The sequence below is a fragment of the Plecotus auritus genome, assembly GCF_963455305.1.
Source record: "Plecotus auritus genome assembly, chromosome: 4".
Taxonomy (NCBI): Eukaryota; Metazoa; Chordata; class Mammalia; order Chiroptera; family Vespertilionidae; genus Plecotus; species Plecotus auritus.
Window position 1 is genome coordinate 143292006 of NC_137775.1, and position 24012 is coordinate 143316017.

At 39.7% G+C, this 24012-nt stretch overlaps 1 protein-coding gene across 8 annotated transcripts in view; it reads right to left on the reverse strand.

Annotated features, from left to right (window-relative positions):
• Nucleotides 1-24012, reverse strand: part of HECW1 (HECT, C2 and WW domain containing E3 ubiquitin protein ligase 1) — a 156840-nt gene that overhangs the window by 12707 nt on the left and 120121 nt on the right. For all 8 annotated transcript variants that reach the window (XM_080666300.1, XM_080666296.1, XM_080666302.1 and 5 more), the window contains 10 exons: nucleotides 23269-23403; nucleotides 21552-21657; nucleotides 20495-20591; nucleotides 15331-15414; nucleotides 14802-14911; nucleotides 10992-11112; nucleotides 9765-9878; nucleotides 8767-8919; nucleotides 5021-5119; nucleotides 2995-3124 (listed from right to left, as the gene is read on the reverse strand). In XM_080666300.1, the coding sequence (XP_080522426.1) occupies nucleotides 2995-3124; nucleotides 5021-5119; nucleotides 8767-8919; nucleotides 9765-9878; nucleotides 10992-11112; nucleotides 14802-14911; nucleotides 15331-15414; nucleotides 20495-20591; nucleotides 21552-21657; nucleotides 23269-23403 (1149 nt within the window). The remainder of the gene's footprint in view (nucleotides 1-2994; nucleotides 3125-5020; nucleotides 5120-8766; nucleotides 8920-9764; nucleotides 9879-10991; nucleotides 11113-14801; nucleotides 14912-15330; nucleotides 15415-20494; nucleotides 20592-21551; nucleotides 21658-23268; nucleotides 23404-24012) is intronic.

The window sequence follows — 24012 nt, forward strand, 5'->3', positions numbered from 1 at the left end:
AGAGAAACAGAGAATGACATTGCCACTTAGTATGGTGATGCATGTTTGTTAGGACAAGTTTGAATCATCAAGAAAAGTTATGGGCAGGAGATCCAAGGTGGTGGCAGACTAGGTGGATATTACACTCACCACCTCCCAGGACCAAACTGGATTTATAACTAAAAAATAGAAAAATTAACCTGAATAACCAACTGAAGATTAGCTGAACAGAAGTCTTACAACCAAGGATTACCAAGAAAAAGCCATATCAAGACTGCACCAAAGAAATTGTGTAGGTCTAGTGACAAGCAGCATCTGACACTAGGCCTGATCAGACTCCCTCCAGAGAAACTCCAGAACACTCCCAGTGGCCAGCTTTAGACAACATCAAAGCAGGACCCAATTAGCTTCACAAGTGACATATTCAAAGGGAGATCTCATGCTGAGGCAAATTCTGCTTTGTGTGGCCAGCACCTGCACAACAACTCCTACACTGTGGATGGGGTTGATCTCAGTCAGCAAGCCTGAGGGTCGACTCCACACACAAATGGGCCAATATCAATCAAGACTTCATTTAGCTCGATGTCAGGCTGTTCTGAATGATGGTTGTTCTGTAGTGTAGTTGTAATTTTGACGTGGTTGTGGGAGGAGGCGAGTACTATGTTTACCTATGCTGCCATCTTGGCTGGAGCCCTCTGGAGTTTATTTTAGTGTAATAATTTAAATTAGAATTCTAACTTAAAAAATGTTATTATTGCTACCCAGTTGTCTTAACACAGTTTTCTAAGAAGTTGCATTTATTTTACAAATTTACCCTCTACTGTAGAGAAAATGTAAAGGATGGGCTAAAAGTAATTATGAACAAAATACAGCATATTTTACACATTCATCTAGTACATGGCAGGACAGGAAAGTGAATCATATACTTTGAATATATTTAAATGTGCTTTTCATAGTGGTAGAAAGAATAATTTTTCCTTAAAAATGTAAATGAGTATTCTTCAGAGGTGTGTTTATACAAATAAAATAAAACAAAACAGAATATTGACATTTTCTAGGACCTATTCAAGATTCTTGATTGACATGTGGGTGCTGTGTGGACTGCAAAGTTCAGTGGGTAACTCTCACCCATAAATTCAGCAAATTGTTCGTATTCATGCAAGTTACTTATAAAGTATCCTCACTTAATTCTCAAAACAACCTTATTACAAATTACCATATGTCATGGGCTGTTTGGGTCTCTTGTAAATGATATTCTGAAAACGTTAATTGTTAAATCTGCTCAGGCTATTGTTAGCCTGATAAAACTGTAACCCAGAAGATTCAGTGTTACATAAATGCTGATGAAAAACAAATGGGAAGCTTTATTTAAATAGTATTGAAATATAAATTTTGGAGGACTAAATATCTAGATGCTAGCTATAAAATTTTTGTAGTTGCACAAATAAGAGAAATATTTTACATATTATTACACACTTTACAAAAATGCTTTTTTTAAATCAATTATCATACTTGTTTTTCAAAAACTCTATAAAGTAGATCCATGTCATAATGAGAAAAAGAAGGGAAAGGATATGGGCAGCCTTTTAAAGAATGTAGTGCTCAGCCCTAGCCGGTTTGGCTCAGTGGATAGAGTGTTGGCCTGCTAACTGAAGGGTCTCAGGTTTGATTCCAGTCAAGGGCACATGCCTGGGTTTCAGGCTTGATCCTCAGTAGAGGGTGTGCAGGAGGCAGCCAATAAATAATTCCTTCTCATTATTGATGTTTCTATCTCTCTCTCCCCCTCTCCCTTCCTTTCTGAAATCAATAAAAATATATTTAAAAATGTAGTGCTCAAAGAATTAAATTTTGAATAAACAAAATTTCTTGTTTTCTAAGTTTAAAAATCAAATCCTATTACTATGTCATCCTATATAATAAAAGCCTAATATACTAAGTGTCCGATTGTTCATTCGACAGTTTGACTAGTCGCTATGACACGCCCTGACTACCAGGGGGCAGACACTCCAATTGGTAGGGGTCCAGCGATGGGGACTGGACAAGAGGTGCTGGACACACCCTGGAGCCCTCCTGTGGTCCCTCCCCAGCCCTGATCATACACCGGTGGGGTCCCTCGGCCTGGCTTGTGCCCTCTTGCAATCCGGGACCCCTCGGGGGATGTTGGAGAGCTGGTTTTGGCCCGATCCCCACAGGCCAGGCTGAGGGACCCCACCGGAGCATGAATCTGTGCACTGGGCCTCTAGTTACTATATAATCCAGCAATCTCACTTCTGGGTGTATATCCAAAAGAATTAAAAGCAGGGACTCAAAATAGATATTTGTACACCTATGTTCATAGCAGCATTATTCACAGTAGTCAAAAGGTAGAAGCAACTCAAGTATCCATCAACAGATATATATACACAAAGTGGAATGTTATCCAGTCCTACAAAAGAAGAAAATACTTTCACATCTATAACATGGATGAACCTTGAGGACATTATGTCAAGTTAAATGAGTCAGTGACAAAATTAAAAATACTGTATGATTCTACTTATATGAGTTATCTAGTATAGCCAAATTCATAAAAAGAGAATGTAGAATTTTGCTTATAAGGTGCAGGGAAGGAGAAATGGGGAATTGTTTAATGGGTATGATATCAGGTTTGCAAGATGATGTATTTCAGAAGGGGAGGGGAGAACGGGAAGAGACTAAACAAAGAACTTATATGCATATATGCATAGCCCATGGACAAACATTAGTGTGGGGAAGGCCTGGGGAGGGGGGAGGGAGTGGGGTAGAATGGGTCAACGGTCGGGGGTGGGGGAGGGGGGAGAGGGAAGAGGACATTTGTCATAGTTTGAACAATAAAGTGTTTTAAAAAAGAAAAAGTTCTGGGGATAGTTGCACAACAATGTCAATATTCTTAACAATATTGAACTATACACTTAAAAGTTAACATGGTAAATTTTATGTTATGTTAATTTTTCACAGTAAAAAACAAAATCTCTTTTCCAAGCCCCACATCTTACAAACCTGTCCAAAAACCTCTTCGTTAACAGTGAAAGTGAGGTCTAGGATATCTGTGATGTTGTTGTCCTTCATCCATTGCAGGCTCTGGTGGAATTCCTCATCCAAATATTCCAGGTCACTTAAATCGCAGGGCCTGGGTCCATTCAAAGGGAGAAAGGTAAAACAAATGGCTGTCCAGACCTCATTTCAAAATGTCTTTATGCCACTCCTGGCTAAAACAACACAGACTTGTTCTAACATGTGATACTTTTGAATATATTTATGTATCTTTTACTCTTTTAAAAACAAAATATTAAAACATCCACAATAATAAACATGAAATAATTATTGACTCATGAACTCTCCACGGCAATTGGAAAAAAGTATTATTTAAAAACATCTGAGTTTTAGACAGATCCATACGACTTAGTAATTTAACAAAATGTTTGTAATTATTTATGCAAACTATAATTATCTATGAAAACTAATTCATATCCACTATATCCTATCTAATAAAAGAGTAATATGCAAATTAACCATCACTCTGCTACACCCACAAGCCACGCCCACCAGTCAATCAGGAGCGAATATGCAAATAAACCCAACCAAGATGGCTATGGCCACAGAGAGCAAGAGGGAGGCTTGGGTTTCCCCGGCGATGGAGGAAGCCAAGCTTTCCGCCTGCCCTTGCCGGCCTAGGCCTCCACTCAAGGCTACAAAGTTTCAATGATAGAAGATACATAAATCCAAACAGAAATGGCAGCAGCCATGGAGCTGGAAAGAGCAGGAGGCTAGGGTTGCCCGCGGTGATGGAGGAAGCCAAGCTTCTGCAGCCCTGGCCGGCCCAGGCCTCTGCTTAAGGCTACAAAGTTTCAATTATAGAAGATACATAAATCCCAACAGAAATGGCTGCCACCACAGAGCAAGCAGAAGGCTTGGCTCCACTCCAGGCTACAAAGTTTCAATTGTAGAAGATAAATAAACCCCAGATACCAGGGACTCTGCTTGGGTCGCCAGGGGGCGTGGCCAGACTGCAAACCACCACAGGCCCCTCACCCAGGCCACCCCACACCCCAAGGGAACCCCCACCCTGATCCGGGACACCCTTCAGGGCAAACCAGCTGGCCCCCACCCGTGCACCAGGCCTCTATCCTATCTAATGAAAGAATAATATGCAGATTGACCATCACTCCAACACATAAGATGGCTGCCCCATGTGGTCAAAGATCCTGCCCCCATGTAGACACAAGATGGCTGCCACAAGATGGGCAGCAAGGGAGTGCAGTTGGGAGGGACCAGGCCTGCAAGGGAGGGCAGTTGGGGGCGATCAAGCCTGCAGGGGAGGGCAGTTAGGGGTGACCAAGCTGGCAGAAGAGGGAAGTTGGGGACGACCAGGCCTGCAGGGAAAGGCAGTTGGGAGGGACCCAGGCCTATAGGGGAGAGCAGCTGGGGGGGACCAGGACTGCAGAGGAGGGCAGTTAGGGGTGACCAGGCCTCCAGGGGAGGGCAGTTAGGGGCAAACAGGCTGGCAGGGGAGCAGTTAGGCATCAATCAGGCTGGCAGGGGAGTGGTTAGGGGGTGATCAGGCTGGCAGGCAGAAGTGGTTAGGGGCAATCAGGAAGGCAGGCAGGTGAGCAGTTGGGAGCCAGCAATCCTGGATTATGAGAGGGATGTCCGACTGCCTGTTTAGGCCCGATCCTGGTGGTGGGATCGGGCCTAAACGGGCAGTCGGACATCCCTCGAGGGGTCCCAGATTGGAGAGGGTGCAGGCTGGGCTGAGGGACACCTCCTCCCCGTGCACGAATTTCATGCACCGGGCCTCTAGTAATGTTATAATAGGCTTGTACTGTGCTTGCATAACACGTCCAAATGCCTTTTTATTGTACTAAAAGGTTTATGTGATATCTAAGGACTCAGAAAAATGAACTACAATAAACTTAATAGGAATTGTTAGTCAAAATAGGGACAAAAGGGCTAGAGGGACTAGGGAGGCCAGCACCTGTTGTCCTGCAGGTGGGGCCAGACCAACTCTGGTTTGCAATACACTTACAGTCTCAGGAGTGCCTTATAGAAGGGCCTTGTGAAGAAGGCGTCAAGCAGGTACTGGTGAATCAGAGCCAGGCCTAGGATACGACCACTAAACCTGAACCTGGAACACAAACAAGGTGGAGATTTAAGGGCAGGTAGAAATTTACAGTTAAACATTTTAATTTGTGCCTTTATTTGATGTGTTTCTTTATAGCACTCATCTTAAGCTACTTAAGGAATCAATTGATGACACATGGGAGGCACATTCTCCTCCTTGTTCTTTACCATAAACAATACCTATGTGCTTGGTATGTACTAAAGGAACTCTTCTCTCCCCCAGTTACCAGAATAGAGTAATTTTGCCAGGATCTTCTTTTCAGACCTGAGAGTATAAGAAGCCAAGAGAAGAAAAACACTGGTGAAGGGGAATTATGGATAAACAGCCCACATTGACTCTGAGGAAGACCTAAACCCAAGGCCATGGACAGTTTTCTAGACCATGCATCCTTACCTATTAAAGCATCCCGGAGAAACCACCTGAAGGTTATGTGTGTCTAATACATAACGCAGTTGAGCTCAAAGTCAGTGGGAAGAATTACACAGAATCCCACTGTGGTAGGCAATACACGGAGCCTCCAGCCGTGAATACGTTTTCCCACTCAGTGGGTTCCCTTTTAATTTTGTGGGTGGTTTTCTTTGTTGTGCAGAAACATTTTAGTTTGGTATAGTCCCACTTGTTTATTTTTCCCTTGTTTCTCTTGCCCTAGGAGGTGTAAAAGTGAAAATCCTGCTACATGAGATGTCTGAGATTTTACTTCCTATTTTTATTGTTTCACAAGTTACATTTAAGTTTTTTATCCATTTTGAGTTTATTCCTGTGCATGGTGCAAGTTGGTATAGAAGCATTTTTTCCCCATGTACCTGTGTAATTTTCCAAACACCACTTATTGAAGTGACTGTCTTTACTCCATTGTATGCTTTGCCTCCTTTGTCAAATATTAATTTACCATAATGGCATGGGTCAGTTTCTGGGGTCTCTGTGCAATGATCTATATGCCTGCTCTTGTGCCAGTATCAGGCTGTTTTGATTACAATGGCTTTGTAGTATAATTTGAGATCCAAAACTGTAATCTATCCAACTTTGCTCCTTTTTCTCAAGATTGCTGTGGGTATTTGGTGTTAATTTTTGTTTTCATATACATTTTTGGAATATGTTGTACATCTGTGAAATATGAACATCAGTATATAAAAATGTCATCAATATCTGGATGTTAATTTTGTATCTTGCTATTTTGCCAAATTCATCTATTAAATCTAATAGTTTTTTGGTGTAGTCTTTAGGGTGCTCTTATAGTATAGTATCATGTCATCTGCAAATAATGGTGGTTTTACTTCTTCCTTTCCAATTCGGATATCATTTATTTTTTCTTACTGTATGATTGTTCTGCTAGGACTTTCAGTGCTATGTTGAATAAGAGTGCTGTAAGTGGACTCTCTGTCACTTTGCTGATCTTAAGGGAAATGCTTTTAATTTTTGCCCATTGAATATGATGTTGGTTGTGGGTTTGTTATATATGGTCTTTATTACACTGAGGTATGTTTTCTCTATTCCCACTTTGCTGAGAGTGATTATTATAAACTAGAGGCCCGATGCACAAAATTTATGTAAGGGGCTCGGCCCTTGCAGCCGCCATGGCTGCCTTGGCCCTTGCAGCCCCAGCTTCTTCCAGAAGGTGGTCCGGAAGGACATCCGAAGGTCATTTGGCTGTCTGGTCTAATTAGCATATTGCGCTTTTATTATTATAGATTGGTGTTGGATTTTATCAAATGCTTTTCTGCATCTATTTACATGATCATGTAATTTTTGTATCTTTTTGTTTATATGGTGTATCATGTTCTTTAATTTGTAGATATCATACCAACCTTGCATCTCCGAATAAATCACATTTGGTCATGGTGTATGATCTTTTTAATGTACTGCTGGATCCATTTTGCTAATATTTTGTTGAGGATACTAGCATTTATGTTTATCAGAGATATTGGCCTATGATTTTCTTGCTTTGTGGTGTCTTTTTTTGGTTTTGGTATTAGGATAATGCTGGCCTCATAAAATAAGCTTTAGAATCTTTTCTCCTCTTGACATGTTTGAAGTAGTGTGAGATGGATAGGTGTTAGATTTTCTTTGAATGTTTTGTAACATTTACCTTTCAAATCATCCAGTCCAGGACATTGTTTGTTGGGAGCTTTTTTCCTTATTGAATTTATTGGGGTGACTTACGATTTTGTATTATAATTATTGGTTCATTTATGTGTTCTTCCTACTACACCTCTTTCAGGGAAGAAATCTTACTCATTTCATCTTTGTATCCTCCCAGCATATAGTATGTGCTTAATTTATAATTGCTAAATTAGTAAAAGTATCCCCACAACATCTAGCATGGTGCTATATGGTATGATATTTGATGAAAATATTCCTTTTTTGGTTGCAGATTCCAATTCATGGCCTCGATGATGCCATCTTAAATGTCATGCTCACAAATTAAGAGATAACTGAGGGATTATATTAAGTATAATCTGTGTACATATGTATTCTTATATTGGTTATAGCACTCCCTAACCCTGTCTAAATGTGACTTAAGTAAGAGCTGGCATTCACATCTCAGGGTCATAATTTCCCTGCAATATCTTGCCTGCTCTGTCTGCCTGTTTTTGTGTTTCTGTCTCATAGGTTTCTTCATCGCTTTATTGAGAGTGACAGGAAAAGAAATGACAGGAGAAGGACAACTCTTGTTTTATCACTTGTGTCAAATGCTTGATGCAGATTCATTCCTGCCTCAGCTCAAGAACTACAGAGCTGAGACTATTTGAAGAGAGCTGGCATGGCAATAGCTATACACCTTGGCAGAGGTGGGTTATTTGATGCTACAAAACCAAAATATAGGAATTTGGCCTGTAAGTCCAGTAGGCCCAGGTATCACCTCAGAAACTCCCATCACCAGCAGCCATTGCAACATATCATAAGTAAACAATGTCACAACAATCACACTAGCAATTTCCACAACTCATTTCCTTATGAAGTCCTGGAACTCCTGCAGTGAGAGCAGGGGTAATTTTCAAATCAGGTGTTGTGGAGACACAGCAAGAAAGTGCATGCATACTTCATTTCCCATGCAGATTTCTGGGGGCTTCTAATACTTGAAGTATCTCACCTACAGAACTGTACAGAATTGAAAATACTTATCTTCTTACACATAGCAGTAAGTGGTAATAGATGCCTCAATAGGAGAAAACCAAAGAGATAACTGGAATTTTGAGTCAGAAAGACACTTAGAGATCATGTGACTCAACAGCCTTATTTTACAATAAGATATAGAAGCTGATGTCCACAGTGCTAAAGCTATTGGTCCATAAGTGTACAAGTGTCAAAGAGTTTTAAACCCATATATATCTCCAAGGAGCCTCCACTGGGGACTCCTAATTTTAGGAGAATTATCAACATTTAGGACCTATGTGTACTTACCTTAGTGTCACCTCAGAAGGCAATTACTGTTTCTTACATAAATTTGAAGTGGTCAATAAATTTGCAGTGTCTTTAGTATTTATTTTGTATTCTGGATTAAGACTAACAGAAAGTCTTCTTTCTAGTGCTTTGCTATTCACTCTCATCACCCCTCATTCTCTCTGGCCCACTGCTCTAAAAACTGTTGCCCTCTGACTAAGAAAGACTAAAACTTTCAAACATAAGAAAGCAAAAATTCTAGATCTTACCATTCTAGATGGTTTTCCACAAATGCAGACATGGGACTTATTTGCACCGTGTAAGTATCATTTGCAGAATACTCAAAGAGTCCGTAGTAAGGGTTGAAGAGCTCCTGAGACAAAAGGAAGAAGAACTCTCGAGAAGGACCACTGTAATCCAGGCTGCGAAGGAAGCAGAGGCCCGGGAATCTATTATGAACAGGAAGCAAGGGACTTACCTCTATCTGGGTGCTAGTGTGCTCTTTCAGAGTCAGTACTGGGAAATGTCAAGAGCAGCCTTGGCTCTTTTGAGTGGAAGCCAATGGAAGTATTAATTTGCCATAGAAAAATGAGGATGTGGTCATTGGTTTGGGGAAGTTCTCACTCAGATTTCCATAAGAGAACTCTTACAGCAATGTTCCTTAACCTTTCCTCTTTTTTGTTTTTTAAATTATATAACAACTGTTGAATAAAACACACAGCTGGCCCATTAAAAACAAAGACGTTGTTGGGGGAGGCACAAGAGAATTTCCTGTGACAGTGTGTGTATGTGCACATATGTGCATATGTGTGAATTAAGAAGTTTCCAAGTTCATTCTGATATTCCCTCTTAGGTGGGTTTGCCCTCTATGATTGAGATGATTTTCCATGAAGCCACTCAAATCATATAACAAATTTGGTATATAGTTTTATATGTGCAATTTAGGAGGAAGAGTTTTTTGATCAGATACTCAAAAGTGTACACCACTTGAAAAAGTGAAGATCCAGTAGTTTAGGGCTGTATTTTTGTTTTAGACTTTGATCATGTACCTCAGACTCTAGTCCCTGCCAATAATGTTAGGTTTTTAAAGAACATGAAATCTCAAGCTTGGCAATACCTGGAGAAAGACCTCCTAGAAGGCCACAATTAGAATCACTTTGGGGCAAAGGCTTAGAGGCAACCTGCTTCTTTTTGAGAAAAATCACCCAAGATCCAGGGGCTTGGTCCACCACATTGAGGTGTCTGCATAAAACTACTGGTGCCTCACCCCTCTTCTCCAACAAAGGTGACGTAGAGTTTGTTTCGCTGGAGCTCTTTCCGGGAATAGGCCATCACCTGATTGAAGGTTCCTTCCAACAAGTGGTCCCGGCGAATGATGAGCCTAGGAAGGAGTAAAAGCCACATGGGTGATGAGTAGTGGCTCGAAGCTCTGCCGTTGGACAGTATTCTAGGTGAGTCATGAGTGCCCAGGTCTCATTCCCTAGACTCTCCATGAATGTGCAGATTCCATCAGTTGAGAGATGGACTTTTAAAAAACATTCTTTTAAAACCATTGTCAGCACAAGGACAATGTGTATGCTTTTATAATTAGACTAGAGGCCCGGTGCACAATATTAGTACATGGAGGGGAGGGTCCCTCAGCCCAGCCTGCACCCTCTTGCAATCCGGGACCACTGGCTCCTAACTGCTTGCCTGCCTGATCGCCCCTAACCACTCTGCCTGCCTGCCTGATCACCCCTAACCACTCGTCTGCCTGCCTGATCGCCCCTAACTGCTTGCCTGCCTGCCTGATCGCCCCTAACCGCCTCTGCCTGCTTTCCTGATCGCCCCTAACCACCTCTGCCTCTGCCTCTGCTGCTGCAGCTTCATCCAGAATGATGTCCGGAAGGTTGTTCGGCTGTCCGGTCTAATTAGCATATTATGCTTTTATTATTATAGATACATTCCATCCTATTGGACTACTTTTGGCATTTTTTTTGATCAATTAAAAAAAAATCTTTTCAATTGGATTCCTGAGTTTGGGTGTGGCTTTTCAAAACAAAACAAAAACACAAAACCCAGAAGGAGAAAAACCCACAGCTTTTTACTTAACCTCCTATTACAAAGTTACAAAGAGCCCATGAATTTGACTAATGAGTTAAATGATATGTCCCAAGAAAAAGTAAAGGAATATACGATTTTTTAATTTAGATCAAGATTCATTGTTTTCTGAAAAGGTTTACCATTGACTTTACATATGCCTTTGTCTGAAATTTACTGTTCTTTCTTTCTGGCCCTTCTCTTTTTCCTTCCCTTTCTGCCTCTTCTTCAATTTCTTAACTTCTGTTCTTCTTTCTTCTTAACTTCATAACTTTTTTCTTTCTCTTTACTATGAAAATAACTTTTACTATACCATAGTATCCAATTTCCAAAATAATATTACAAAGGTTTAAATGGGAAAAAGATTAAAAAAAAGCTACCATCTGAATTCAGTGTCAAGTACTGGAGCACTTACTTAATTTTCCCTGGACCCTGACCAAATCCTTTGGCTTCCAGTTTTCGGTAGAAATTACGGAGCTTGGCCTCAAAGTCTCTCCGGTAGGGTGAAGGGGCTCTTGCACTGGCTCTCTGTAAACCTGCAGAGAGAAGTACATGGGCTGAAGGTCAACACTGTTTATCAAAGAGCAAACACATAGAGCAGCGGTAGAGGAAGGGCCGACCAGAGGCGTATTCATGTGTCTTCATATTTTTTTCTCCAAGAAGTTTCCCTTAATTTCCATTACTCCTTCAATTACGTTTACAATAAGTAGAAATAATATAATACAGAAAAAATTCTGCTGACAAGAAATATTTGTCTTCCACTATATTTCAAGTTATATTTCTCTTACAAAATTCTTTGGTGAGCATATTTCTTGGCTTAATTGCACTTAAGTAATCTAAAACAACATAAACAAAACTATATTAAACTTTTTTTGTAAGTCACTATATTATAAGAAGTGATTGTAACTCTAATGAGGCAGCTGTAATATATGCATATGTTGTATTTCTCTAAGTATATTGATATTGATGCTAAAATGGAAGGATCTATTACCCTTTGAGATAGCATGAAGGTACCTGGAGATTAATATGCCAAGTGAAATACGCCAGTCAGAGAAAGACAAATATCTTTTACTATTGCTGGTACTACCACTATCCCCATGGTCACTTCTATGCATTTTGCAAAGTACTTTGGCATAAATATCTATGATTCTGAATCTCTGTAGCATCCAGGTTAACTTCATAAAAGTCTAGAAAATGGGAATTGTAAAACTTAATATCACTATATTTGGATTACATAATCTAGGACCCTATCGTCAAAGCCAAGAGGATAAATAATTAAGTCCTCTGACAAAATGAACTGGGTGAGTGCTTGGACTTATGGCATCAGTAATTTCTCTATCAGGAAAGTTGAGTCTTTTTATAAAAGTTATCCAAATATATCTCATTTAGCAAATCACTCTTTACTGTCTCTTCTTTTTCCATTTCCAATATGATACCTCTCACATATAGTGATGTTAAAATCATACTTTATTGCCAAAGTTTGGACCAAAGTGTAGACAGGTTACAAGACTGGGACAATCTCTACAACAAAATGGCAGATCACCATCTAGAGTAGACCAACAGCTTCTCCAAATGGAAGGCTCTGCTCCCAAAAAGTAAGTCACCCTGTGCACATTGGAGACAATCGTTCTGGCTCTGACAAAGCTCTGCTCCACCTTTCCCTAGGTCATGGTGAAGCATCCATCTTATATAAATACTGCTGTTTGAAATTTTAGCCCTGCTATTTAGCTTCTGTAAATTCTTGCTTGCTAAGACTACTCCCACTTCAGAGAGGCCATTAAACCTTCCCCAGACAAGGTTATCAGTGCTGGTGCCAGGCCAGGCCTCTGGTTGAGGTCTCGAGGCCCCAGCACATACGGGCTCTTTAAGAACTTGCAAAAGGGGCTGGAAACACCCCATATTTGGGAGACAAAGAAGGTAAAAACATATAAATAGGGAAAATTCCTGCATGTTGGGGCCCAGAATTTGAGAGACATTCTCCTCTGGACCCGCGCGTAATAAATGTAACTCCATCTCTCTAGGTATTGCTTTGTTCTTCTTCGGTTTTCTGTAACAATGGCACCTCAATTACATTGTAAGTCACAGGTAGCATGCATTAGGCATTTCTTCAACAATGTCATTGGTACACTTGTTTGGAGGAAGTAACAACAGAGATACTGACTTAAAAACTGAGGTTAACAATAAATAAAAACACCTCTAAGAGACAGTTTCAAGTGACATGACTTGGAGGAGTCAAACTAAAAAACATTCTAGTTTTAGCGACCTATAGCAGTATTGAGTGATACTGACACACCCCTTTTGAGGGACAGAGCATTTTGCTAAATTCTGTTCTGATTTTCTTCATCTGCTTCAGAAGCCAAACCTGGACTCTGACTCTTGAGGTTGTGAGATAAAAAGTTACCAGATTTTTCAAACTAACTTCCTTTACTTTTAAAGTTATATAAAAATTGGGTTACCCCGAGGCCTCAACAATGTGATAATGCTAACTAACAAATGGTGGGAAAGTCTCCAATATCTGGTCATGTTTGGGGGTATGGTTTTTAGTTAAGTTAATTGTTTTGATGAACATAGAAAATAGTATCTTCCTTTTTCCATACACAGTTTAATATATATTTCCTCATTAGGAATGAAAAATATTGACAAAGATTTTTTGTATCATGAGTAAATTCATTCTAATAAAGAAATAAAACGTGTTGGCGAGGATGCGGAGAAAAAGGAACCCTCGTGCACTGCTGGTGGGAATGCAGACTGGTGCAGCCACTGTGGAGAACAGTATGGAATTTCCTCAAAAAACTGAAAATGGAACTCCCATTTGACCCAGTAATCCCACTCCTAGGAATATATCCTAAGAAACTAGAAACACCAATCAGAAAGGATATATGCACCCCTATGTTCATAGCAGCACAATTTACAATAGCTAAGATTTGGAAACAGCCTAGGTGCCCGTCAGCAGATGACTGGATCAGAAAACTATGGTACATCTACACAATGGAATACTATGCTGCCATAAAAAAGAAGGAATTATTACCATTTGTAGGCACCTGGGTGGAATTAGAGAACATTATGCTAAGTGAAATAAGCCAGTCAATGAAAGAAAAATACCACATGATCTCACTCATTTGGGGATAATGAAAAACATTATAAACTGATGAACAAAAAGATAGATACAGAGGCAGTAAAGCATCAAACAGACTGTCAAATTACAGCGGGAAGGTTAGGAAGAGGTGGGGGAAATAAGAGATCAACTGAAGGACTTATATGCATGTATATAAGAGTAACCAACGGATGCAAAACATTGGGGGGGAGGGCATATATGGGAGTGGGGTGGGGGTGGGGGGCAATGGTAAGATATGGACACATATAATACCTTAATAAAAAAAAAAAAGGAAATAAAACTTCAGGGGAACCATTTCATACCATGTGAGAAAACTCTTTGACATCTTTCTGGGGACGTATGGTGTTCCTTACTAATCATATATCCTAGTAACGTCTTTACAACATGAGAAAAGTTGCCAAAATTGATATCTATTAACATTCTGAGTCATAAGGATGAAGGTTTCATAAAGGGCTCTTCCCTTTTAAATTAAAAAATATATATTTTAATTGATTTCAGAGAGGAAAGGAGAGGAAGAGAGAGATAGAAACATCAATGGTGAGAGAAAATCATTGATTGGCTATCTCTTGCACCACACTGGGGATCGAGCCTGCAACCCAGGTATATGCTCTGACCAGGAATCGAACCGTGACCTCCTGGTTCATAGGTTGATGCTCAGCCACTGAGCCACGCTAGCTGGGCCTCTTTTAAGTTCTTATAGAATGCATTTGGAATGTAATAGAAATTTAGAGCAGGGGTCTGGCAGACAGATAGTAAATAGTTTAGGGTTTTAGGGCCATATGGTCTCTGTCACTACTGCTCACACCTGCTGTTGTAGTATGACAGTTGCCATTAAAAATACTTAAACAACTATGATTGGGTTCCACTAAAATTTTATTTATAGGCATTGAAATTTGAATTTCACATAATTTATACATGTCATGAAATACTGGTTTTGCAAAAAAAAAAAATTCAAACCATTTGAAATGTAAAAGGCATTCAAGTCTTGGGGCATTACAAAAACAGGTGGCAGAGAGACAGGCAAGCATACAATCGTCCTTCTTTCACCATCATTTGGTAGAAACACAGGTGGCCACTTACAGGAGGTACACTGCCAGCTTCCCAAGTTACCTGGGGAGTTCTGAGGTGAGGAGCAGGGTGAACAGCGGGGAGAGAAGCTGTACCCAGGGTGGAAGGCAGCTTGCAGGGGGATGTAGGACATAATCTCTTCTTCAAATAGACTGCAAAGTAAAAAAAAAAAAAGAGTTTATTCTCTGTCAACGAGAGAGTACTCATGAATTAGCGTAATAGCGGTTACAGTCCTCACAAAGCAACAGAAACACTCACATTCGCATACTACATAGTATTTAAAAGATAGGCACATCTCAGTAAATTCTCAGTGTTATTTTTTTCTGTTATTTTAAACCCTAATTAATATTACAACAAAGTCTCTATCAAGTACTATATTCAGCTCTTGCTACCTGAACTGTAAATGTGAAGAAGGCAATGGATGGCATGTACCAGATGGGGGCCCTTTTCAGTCATGGTCACTAGAAACTTCTAGAGCAAATGGTGAGTTTCAGCCGGACTGTAGTGAAGAACTGCCCAGGGCAGCTTTTCCAGATGTTTTTCCAGAATTGCTCCAGGCTTAGCCTCTTACCTCAGCAAAATAACTAGATCTGCATCACAGGACAACTTTTCAAGTCCATTATTACCCTCCGTCCGAATGTAATGGATTTTCTCCCTAAAGTAATGTGGAAAAGAAAAGAGTTACACACCAACTCAGAAGCCAAGGAATGAATCGTTTTCTGATCCCTTTTTCTCTCTCTTCCTATGTGGCTGAACAGTGATGTGCTAATTAGTATCAAGTATACTAGTATTCTTGGTATCTAAAGTTCGTATTGCAGGTTCCCAGGATACTCTACAAGGAATCACCTCTCCTCAGACTCACAGGGACAGAAGCCAAGGAGCACAACAAAGGTAGATCTTTGAAGAGCCATGACCATCGGGAGTGGAGCGGGACAAGGAGAGCTGCTGAAGGACTGTTGTGGGCTCAGGACATCTTGGAAGTCATGGAAAGAGAGTGAGGGGATGTCTCTTGAGAAACCTTATGCCTGATGGAAAATGTATAAGGCATGCTGGGCACAAAGGGAGTCTGACCTCCAGAACACATGAGAGTCTCCCAGGTTGGTCCGAGCACAGGCCTAAATTTCTCTCTGTTTGATTGCAGTTTATACATTCTGACCCTTTTTTACAATCTCCAACTCTAACCTGGCAAATTATTCCAATAAGTCTACGGATAAATAGCGTTTATTTTGATCAAGTAAACTTTGTAATTGGCATTTCTGACATTCAAATACTATAAATACTATAACCAAGATTAATTCAATTGCATGCATGCTTCAAAGAATTTTTTAAAAAATGTCTTGAAGCAAGGCAGCATAAATCTGGGAAGATTTAGAGAGCAATTTAAAAACAATATTTAACTTTTAAATTTCTTTTGCATGTTGGAATCCCAAAGCCCAATGCAATGGTGTTAGGAGGTGGGGCCTTCAGGATCTGATTAGGTCACAAAGGCAGAGCCCTCTTGTATGAAATTAGTGCCCTTGTCTCTTCTTACGTGTGAGGATATGAGAAATTTGTAACCTGAAAGAAGGCCCTCATTCTGATTACGGTAGCACCAAGTTCTTGGACTTCGAGTCACCACTCTGTGAACAGTAATTTTCTGCTGTGTATAAGCCACCCAGTCTGTGGTACTTTGTTATAGCAAGCCCCAAAGGACAAAGACAGACACCATCACCCACTGATCTTCAGAAGCATCACACCTTGCTATCATTCTTCTCGGCTCCTCACCCCCATGTTCAAGCTGTCACCAGCCTCTGTTGTTTTTGCATGCACACTATCACCACCAGCTCTTCCCTCCCCTTCACCCACACCATACCATCCTCCATACAAGGAGATAAATATCATCGTCTCCTACTAACCCCATCTCCTATATCTTGTGTCCCACCTCCAGTCTAGCCATTATTCTCTACGGAGTAGCCCAAGTGGTCATTAAAAACACAAATTCATCTATCTTTCTTTCGTGCTAAAAACTCTTTAATCACTTTGTAAATAAAATTTACTTCAGATAAAATCCCAGCTCCTTTCCATTGCTGACAAGCCTCCCTTTCCAATTTCACCATAGTCCCAATCCACCCTAAGCCATACTGGCGTTTTTTCACTATTCACCTACAGTACATCAGGCCTTTTCTTGCTTGGGGCTTTTGCGCACTCTCTCCCTGATCCCCACCTTGCTTCTTAGGGACAGTTTCTTCTCATCCTTCAGGTTTCAGTTTAGTGTCACCTACCTAGAAAAGCCTTCCCTGCATTCTGCTTAGGACGTAAGTCCTCTTCCTCTGTACCAGCGTATTACCCACTATTGCTGAGTTCTGATCACATCCTTCATGACCCTTAACAAATTCTATGGCTATATATTTGGCTTTAAAAAAACATGAAAAAACAAGCTAAACTTGTCTGTTATCTGTCTCCCTTAATAGATTGCAAGTGCCATCAAAGTAAGACCTATGTCTGTTTTGCTTGCACTACATACATAGGCCTACTACAATCCTGATTCAGAATAGTTGCACAATAAAAGCACTAGTTGAAGGAAAGAGTGAATGAATAAGGACTGCTACCATGACCCTTAAAACTAACAGATATCATTAGCCTCTGGGTTTTCTGGCTTCATCTTCCCCTTCTATGTGTGGCTTCCTTATGATTCACTGCTGAAAACAGTTTCCTGAAACTCATTCTCTACCCTCTAACTCAGCAACTGACTTTGTGGACCCAAGACAGTAGATCCATGGCTCCCTGGAAATAGCTATGCCTGAATAAGGGTCACTGTCCTCACCTTGGTACCACAGAGGAAGCATTAAGTTCTTCCTCTGGACAGGGTCATGGGAAGATCTGCTTTTATTTGCAACTCTTGGACCTTTAAGATGGAGCTGACTCACACTCACATCACATCCAGGAACAGGCAAAGGTTCAGTCACAGCAAGCCCAGCTTCCTAGTCCCCTTAATAGTGACCTCCTAAAGAGCAAGTTCTTATTCTTGTCATTCTACCTTTTTAATTCCATCCCCTCTTAGTTTCTGATGTCACTGTTGGTCAACTGTTTTTGATGAAATATTTGGATTCTCAACCTGGGGTCCACAAGTCCTTCATTTGAAATTATATGCAAAGGCTTATGTTTATATATGATGGCAAGTCTATAATATTTCTCATCATATTCTTTAAAGGGAGGGTGACAGGAAGAGATTAACCAAAGAATTTATATGCATATATGCATAACCCATGGATACAGACAATAATGTGGTGAAGGCCTGCTGGGGGTGGGGTGGAAGGGATCAGTGGGAAAAAAAGGGATGTCTGGAATACTTTCAACAATAAAGATAAATTTTAAGAAAAGGTTATTAGTTTCTATACTAAACAATTTTCATGGTTTTTCCATTTCCCTCACTCCAAGTCCCCCCATGTGTGGAAAATCATAATTGTAAATTCCACACTACAACAAAACTCTTAAGATTTAAAAAAATGTGATATTACACAATAAGGCTAAAAAGTTTATTTTTCTTTGAAAATATACTCTTTTACTTGTAGTAGCAAGCAAAACTGACATAGGTCCTACTCCTATGGAGGTTATATTGTTTCTACTTTCAAATTATTTAAATTATTTAAATGGGACTCTAGTGCCTTTAGTGAATTCAAATTTCTCTAAAAAGTAAGCAGTGAACTAATTACTTGGTGGTGGAACCAGTACATTAAAAAATGTTCAAGCGCAGAAATGTGTCAAAAACTTTTTGGTTAGTATAATGCCTCTGAAAATTCCTTGAAAATCCCCTAGATTATTATGTACTGTGAGAAAATAATGCAGCCCATGAATAAATAACTTATATGACTGAGCATGGCACTGCCTTTAGCAGCACAGTAATGAAATTTGGGCAGAGTTGATCATAAGTGGAAGTGACAATACTCATGCTTAAGCTCAACTGTTCATGCTAAAGGCCTTTTCCTTCACTCCAAAAGTAATGTTTTCTATCTTTAAATTAAAGGACCAGGTTCTGAGGGTCAGAATGGGTACACAGACAAGGTACTGCACTAAAGAGCTTATAGTGTTGTAGGGAGACATAAGTACATGATAGAATAACAGAGATAAGGGAAAATACCTTAGAGGTACAAAAAGAATGTTTAAAGTAAGGCAAAGGAAATCTTAGAGTCTGCTTGAATCACCAAATCTTTGCATTTGATTTGAGCCTTTAAAATAGGATGAGCTATCCACAGGAGGAAAGCCATTCCAGAAAAGTAAAGGTATGAGAGAGGGCACAGCTTATTTGGTGGAAATGGAAGATACTAGGAGAAAAATACTAGCACAGGATGGAGAGTTAGGCTAGGGCCAGACTTTGGAGACCATGGAAATTGTGCTTAGAAATCTTTATTTCATATGCAACGAGAAACATAAAAGCTTTTTTTGAGGGACAGGAGTGACATAATTTGATCTGTTCTATAAGAAGATAATTCTGGTTATAGTAGGATGATAGGGGATATCTTCTAAGACACCTCTGTCAAGTTCAGAAGAGAAATGATGAAAATCCAAATACTGGTCATGATAGAGAAGAGAATAAAAGGGCTAGAAGAGAAGAAGTGAGGAGGTAAATGTTTAGGTGTGGAGATGAAGACAGAGGAAGGAATAAGAGATAATGGCCAATTTGGAGGATGGTGGTTCTAATTTACAAAGATAAAAACACAGGGAAAAGAGGTGTCAATGAGGGGGTCCTGGAGGGGCAAGAATATAATTGATATATCCTGGCAGGATTAATAAGGATTTGAATAACAAAGAGGTTATTTTCCAATGTTGGTGATTTATTGAGGAAGTTAATAGTTTTAACTAGTTGTCAGACAGATTCAAAAGACCACCAAATGGGAGGTAAGGGATTAGTGGCAGTAACTGACTATTCTCACCCACTTTATCTGATCTTTTACACACCCCCCAGTTAAGCATTTCAATAGTGCCTACATTGTGACCCTATTTCAGTGATGAGAAGACTAAGGGTAGAGCATTAAATAACATGACTTGATTGTTAGCCTGTGTGTGAGCTAGAATTAAGACTACAAGGGAACATTCTTAATATCCATGCATCTCCAGCTTTTGAAATTTTAAACAGTAAACTGAAAGACAGAGGTGTTTAACTATCTTGGTGAGAAAGTGGGATTTAGCTTCAGGAGATATTTTCTCTTTTTATCACTTTGTGTGACTATTCCTTCCAAATGAAGTGATTCAGATTTCCAGAGATACTTATTCAAATATGACCCTAATAAACAACAGAACATATATGATACTCTTAGGAAAATTGGAACATATATGATACTTTTAGGAGAATTGGAACATATATGATACTTTTTGTTTGCTTCTTTTGAATATGTTCATTTTATATATGATTTACTATTAAATAATTTTATTTTAAAAATGTATATGGTGCTTTACATAAATACTTTTTAATTAAAAGTATTTTGCTCCCTTTCAGTGCTTCCTTCCAAATCAATGGAAATCATTTTAGCATCATTATGAATCATATGTAACCTGACAATATGACCATTGCTGATTGCTACACTTCTGAGAACATTAGGACCCTCTGGCCCCTTCATTTTGAGAATTCAAATTATAATTTAAATGCATGGATAAAAAACATCAAAGCCTTCTGCTCTGTCTCTCCACAGAGGTGTTGTCCCATCTTGAAAAATAGCTGAGGAGATCTAGAGTTATACGGGTGATGGACTAGCCCCTACCTGAGTGTGTGGTTTCTTGCCAAGCTTGGCTGACGCTCTTGCAGCATTTCAAAAATGTTTGGCTGGCGAAGAAATGCCACAATCTTGTCATTATATGCTGAAACAGACAAAAGTGCAGAGTTGTGCTTCAGTCGGCAGACCACAGATGATTTCTCTGATGATTGGAAGATGGCTGCTTGATACGAGAATTAATTTAGAAGTTTAAGGGGCAGGTAGCAATGTATAAAAAAATGTAAGCTCTTGAGGGTGTTTCCAGTGATAGAATAGCATTATTATTTTTAAACAATCACACCAAAAGTGAACTCAATCTAAGTTAATCATCCTAATATTCCAGAAACTTAACTATGTGTTAACTCATTACTGTGTGAAAAGATAAAATATAAAGTAGTTCTCCCACGAGCGAAGTCTTACTCTCTTCTTAATAAATCCTCTTGGTCATTTTGCCATAGTTATTTTAGAACAAGATTCTTTATGAGTTCAAATAAATCTTTTTCCGAGCACTTGACACTTACGACCTGTGGCCATGAATTGATTTCTGGGAGTGATAATGGAACTATCCAAATCCATTTAGACTCTTTCACCTTCCCTCCCCCTCCTATCCCTATCCCCTGATACAAGCGGCATGTGGTTTGAAAAGAGGCAGTTGAGTTTAGAAGTCAAGACTGTGTCAACTTATCCCCATACACACAAGGGAAGAGAGGTTTAAATTAAAAACTGCATCTAACAGCAACAAATTCATGACCTCATTAAATTACGCTCCCCTGGACTTAGCTAACAAATCACTGAATACAGTAAAGAAGAAGGGAAATGTGGGTCTGGAAGATATTAGGGAAGAAGGAGGTGAGGGATGAGAGAGGACAAAGCGAGGAGGAAGGAGAAAGGGAAAGGAGGCAAAGGGGAGGGGAAAATGGGTACAAACATTAAGGGCGGAGACTATGCCATAAAAGAGAAGGAAAAATAACTCAACAGAATCCTCAATACTGTATTAAAGGATTCACAATAAGAAAAGCAAGGTTAATTATTGAATATCCAGGGATTCTAAAAGCATGATACATACCCAGTGGCAATGACTCATGTTGATGCTGGCTTCGAATAGCAGCTACTAGGCTGTGTCCTGGCCGGGCCATTAAAGAGGTTCCTCTGTTTCTACAGACATCTGAGGCCTAATTCCAAAATAAAATTATTAGTTTTTGCTCATTGAGTATGATGTTGGCTGTGGGTTTGTCATATATAGCCTTTATTACATTGAGATATATTTTATTGACAGTGAAATGTCTGCAATACTCAGTTTCTATTTATTTTATGAAGTTACCTTACAATAATACTGAAATTGCCTTAAAATATTAAAGAGCTTGGACATTTTAAATAAATTAAAATGACATACATTGAGTGGCCAGATTATTATGATCTCTGAATGCATAATAATCTGGCCACTCAGTGTATATCTTATATAATAAAAGGCTAATATGCAAATTGTCCCCTTGACCAGGAGTTCGACCAGCAGGCAGGCTGGCCATCCGCCCATGTCCCCTCCCCCTGGCCAGGTTGGCCGGACCCCACCCATGCACAAATTCATGCACCAGGCCTCTAATGTGTATATGTATATATATATGTACACACACACACACACACACACACACACACACACACACACACACTGAGTGGTCAGGTTATTATGCGTTCAGAGATCATAATAATCTGGCCACTCAGTGTATTTCGAGTTGATGCAGAATTTTGAATTTGTACACTATCATCTCATGCTTAGTACTTTCTGAAGTACTGTAAAATTGCTACCAGGTAGGGAGGCTATATGTTGAGCTGGGAAGTTGGGGCACTGCTTTCTACAATCTGTGAACTTGTTTCCTGCTGAGTGTCTGGTATCCGGAGGGTCTTGACACCCACATAACACTTGCAGATGTGTAATACTTCCTCTCTGCATGGTCACACACACCTTTTATGTATATGCTTTCAGTAGTATCCTGAAACAATGATCCCTAAGATGACCCCTTGAAAGAAAAATTCATTTGATCACAGTGGCATTGAAACATGAGTACCCTTGATTGGAAATAGCTGCGTCTCTCAGAGTACACAGATGACTCCTCTGAAATGTAAAGATCTTTTTTTGCACACGAGGCTTTCATTAAAACAAGTGATGACACACCAACAACAGCTCTTCGTTTAAGGCTTATGTTTGCTGTCTGAACGCTTTTGGGTATTTTTCCAGTTTCTTTTGAGGTGTATGTACACTGTGATTCTCCCTGGAATGATTCTCTAAGGGGGGCCAAGTAGATATTACCTTTTTTCTGACAGTTTTTTTCATTTTTTGCCTCACTCTAAAATTCAACTTTAAAAGCTGTTTGATGGGAAATTATTCTCAGTGCCCTCATCTCTTGATGTTATAAAAAGATGTTAGGACATAAAAATGGATTTTCTCATAATATTCTCAGAAATTGTTTGAAAGTAGACAAGGACTATATTTTGAGTTTTGGTTTGAGAAAAGAGGGCAGGAAAGAATATGGGATGTAGAGACAGTATTTCAGAAAGGCAATGACTGTGAGCTTAGGAAAGGTGGCAGTCTTTTATGGCTCAGCAGCAGGTAAGCACAGGTAATAAAAGAGATATAAACTAGAACAGCACGTGCTGGAATGAGAACAGGGCACTCTTTGTGCCTGGTTAATTTCTCCTAGATCTTGGCCACTTACAAACAGTTCTGGCTCCACAAACAGAGGCAGAGTCTGTGGACCTGTGAACTGAGGGTGGGGAAAGGGTGTTACCTCTCCTGCACTGTAACTGCGGAGCCTCTGGAGGTGCTGGCGATGCATCAGATGATTAGGAAGACGGCCGTTCTGAAGAGGGATTCGGGGGTCAATGAAAGTGGTCGCTCGACTGTTGTGGTCCACGAAAAAGGACTGCAGACAGACCAGTGAAAACAGCATGCCGTGAGAATGAGCCAGAGTGAAGCGAACCATGTAAGGGAATGCTACGGGGCCAAGGCATCATGCTTATTTCTCTCTCTTTTTTATCTACTCAAAATTAGATGGAAAACTGGGCACTGTGCATCTGTTTGCTCAGGAGTTGAATGAAGCAATAGCAGTCATTAACACTTTACACTGTGAAATTATACAGTAGTAATAACACTTTATTTCATATGCAAAATATGATAAATAGAGCCTTTGATGGATAAACAGTGATTAATAACTTTTATAGGATTTTACTTTTTAAAAAATGCTTTAAAATATAGAATTAGTAGAGTCTCACTGATAAAAAAAATTGAAAGGATAAAATAGTAAAAAGAAAATAACTTAAATCATCCCAAATAACACAATCTAAAGGCAATCATCAAAATATTTTGGTAATTTAAAAAATATATTTTTATTGATTTCAGAGAGGAAGGGAGAGGGAGAGATAGAAACATCAATGATGAGAGAGAATCATTCATCAGCTGCTTCCTGTACGTCCCCCACTGGGGACTGAGCCCACAACCCAGGCATGTGCCCTGACTGGGAATTGAACCATGA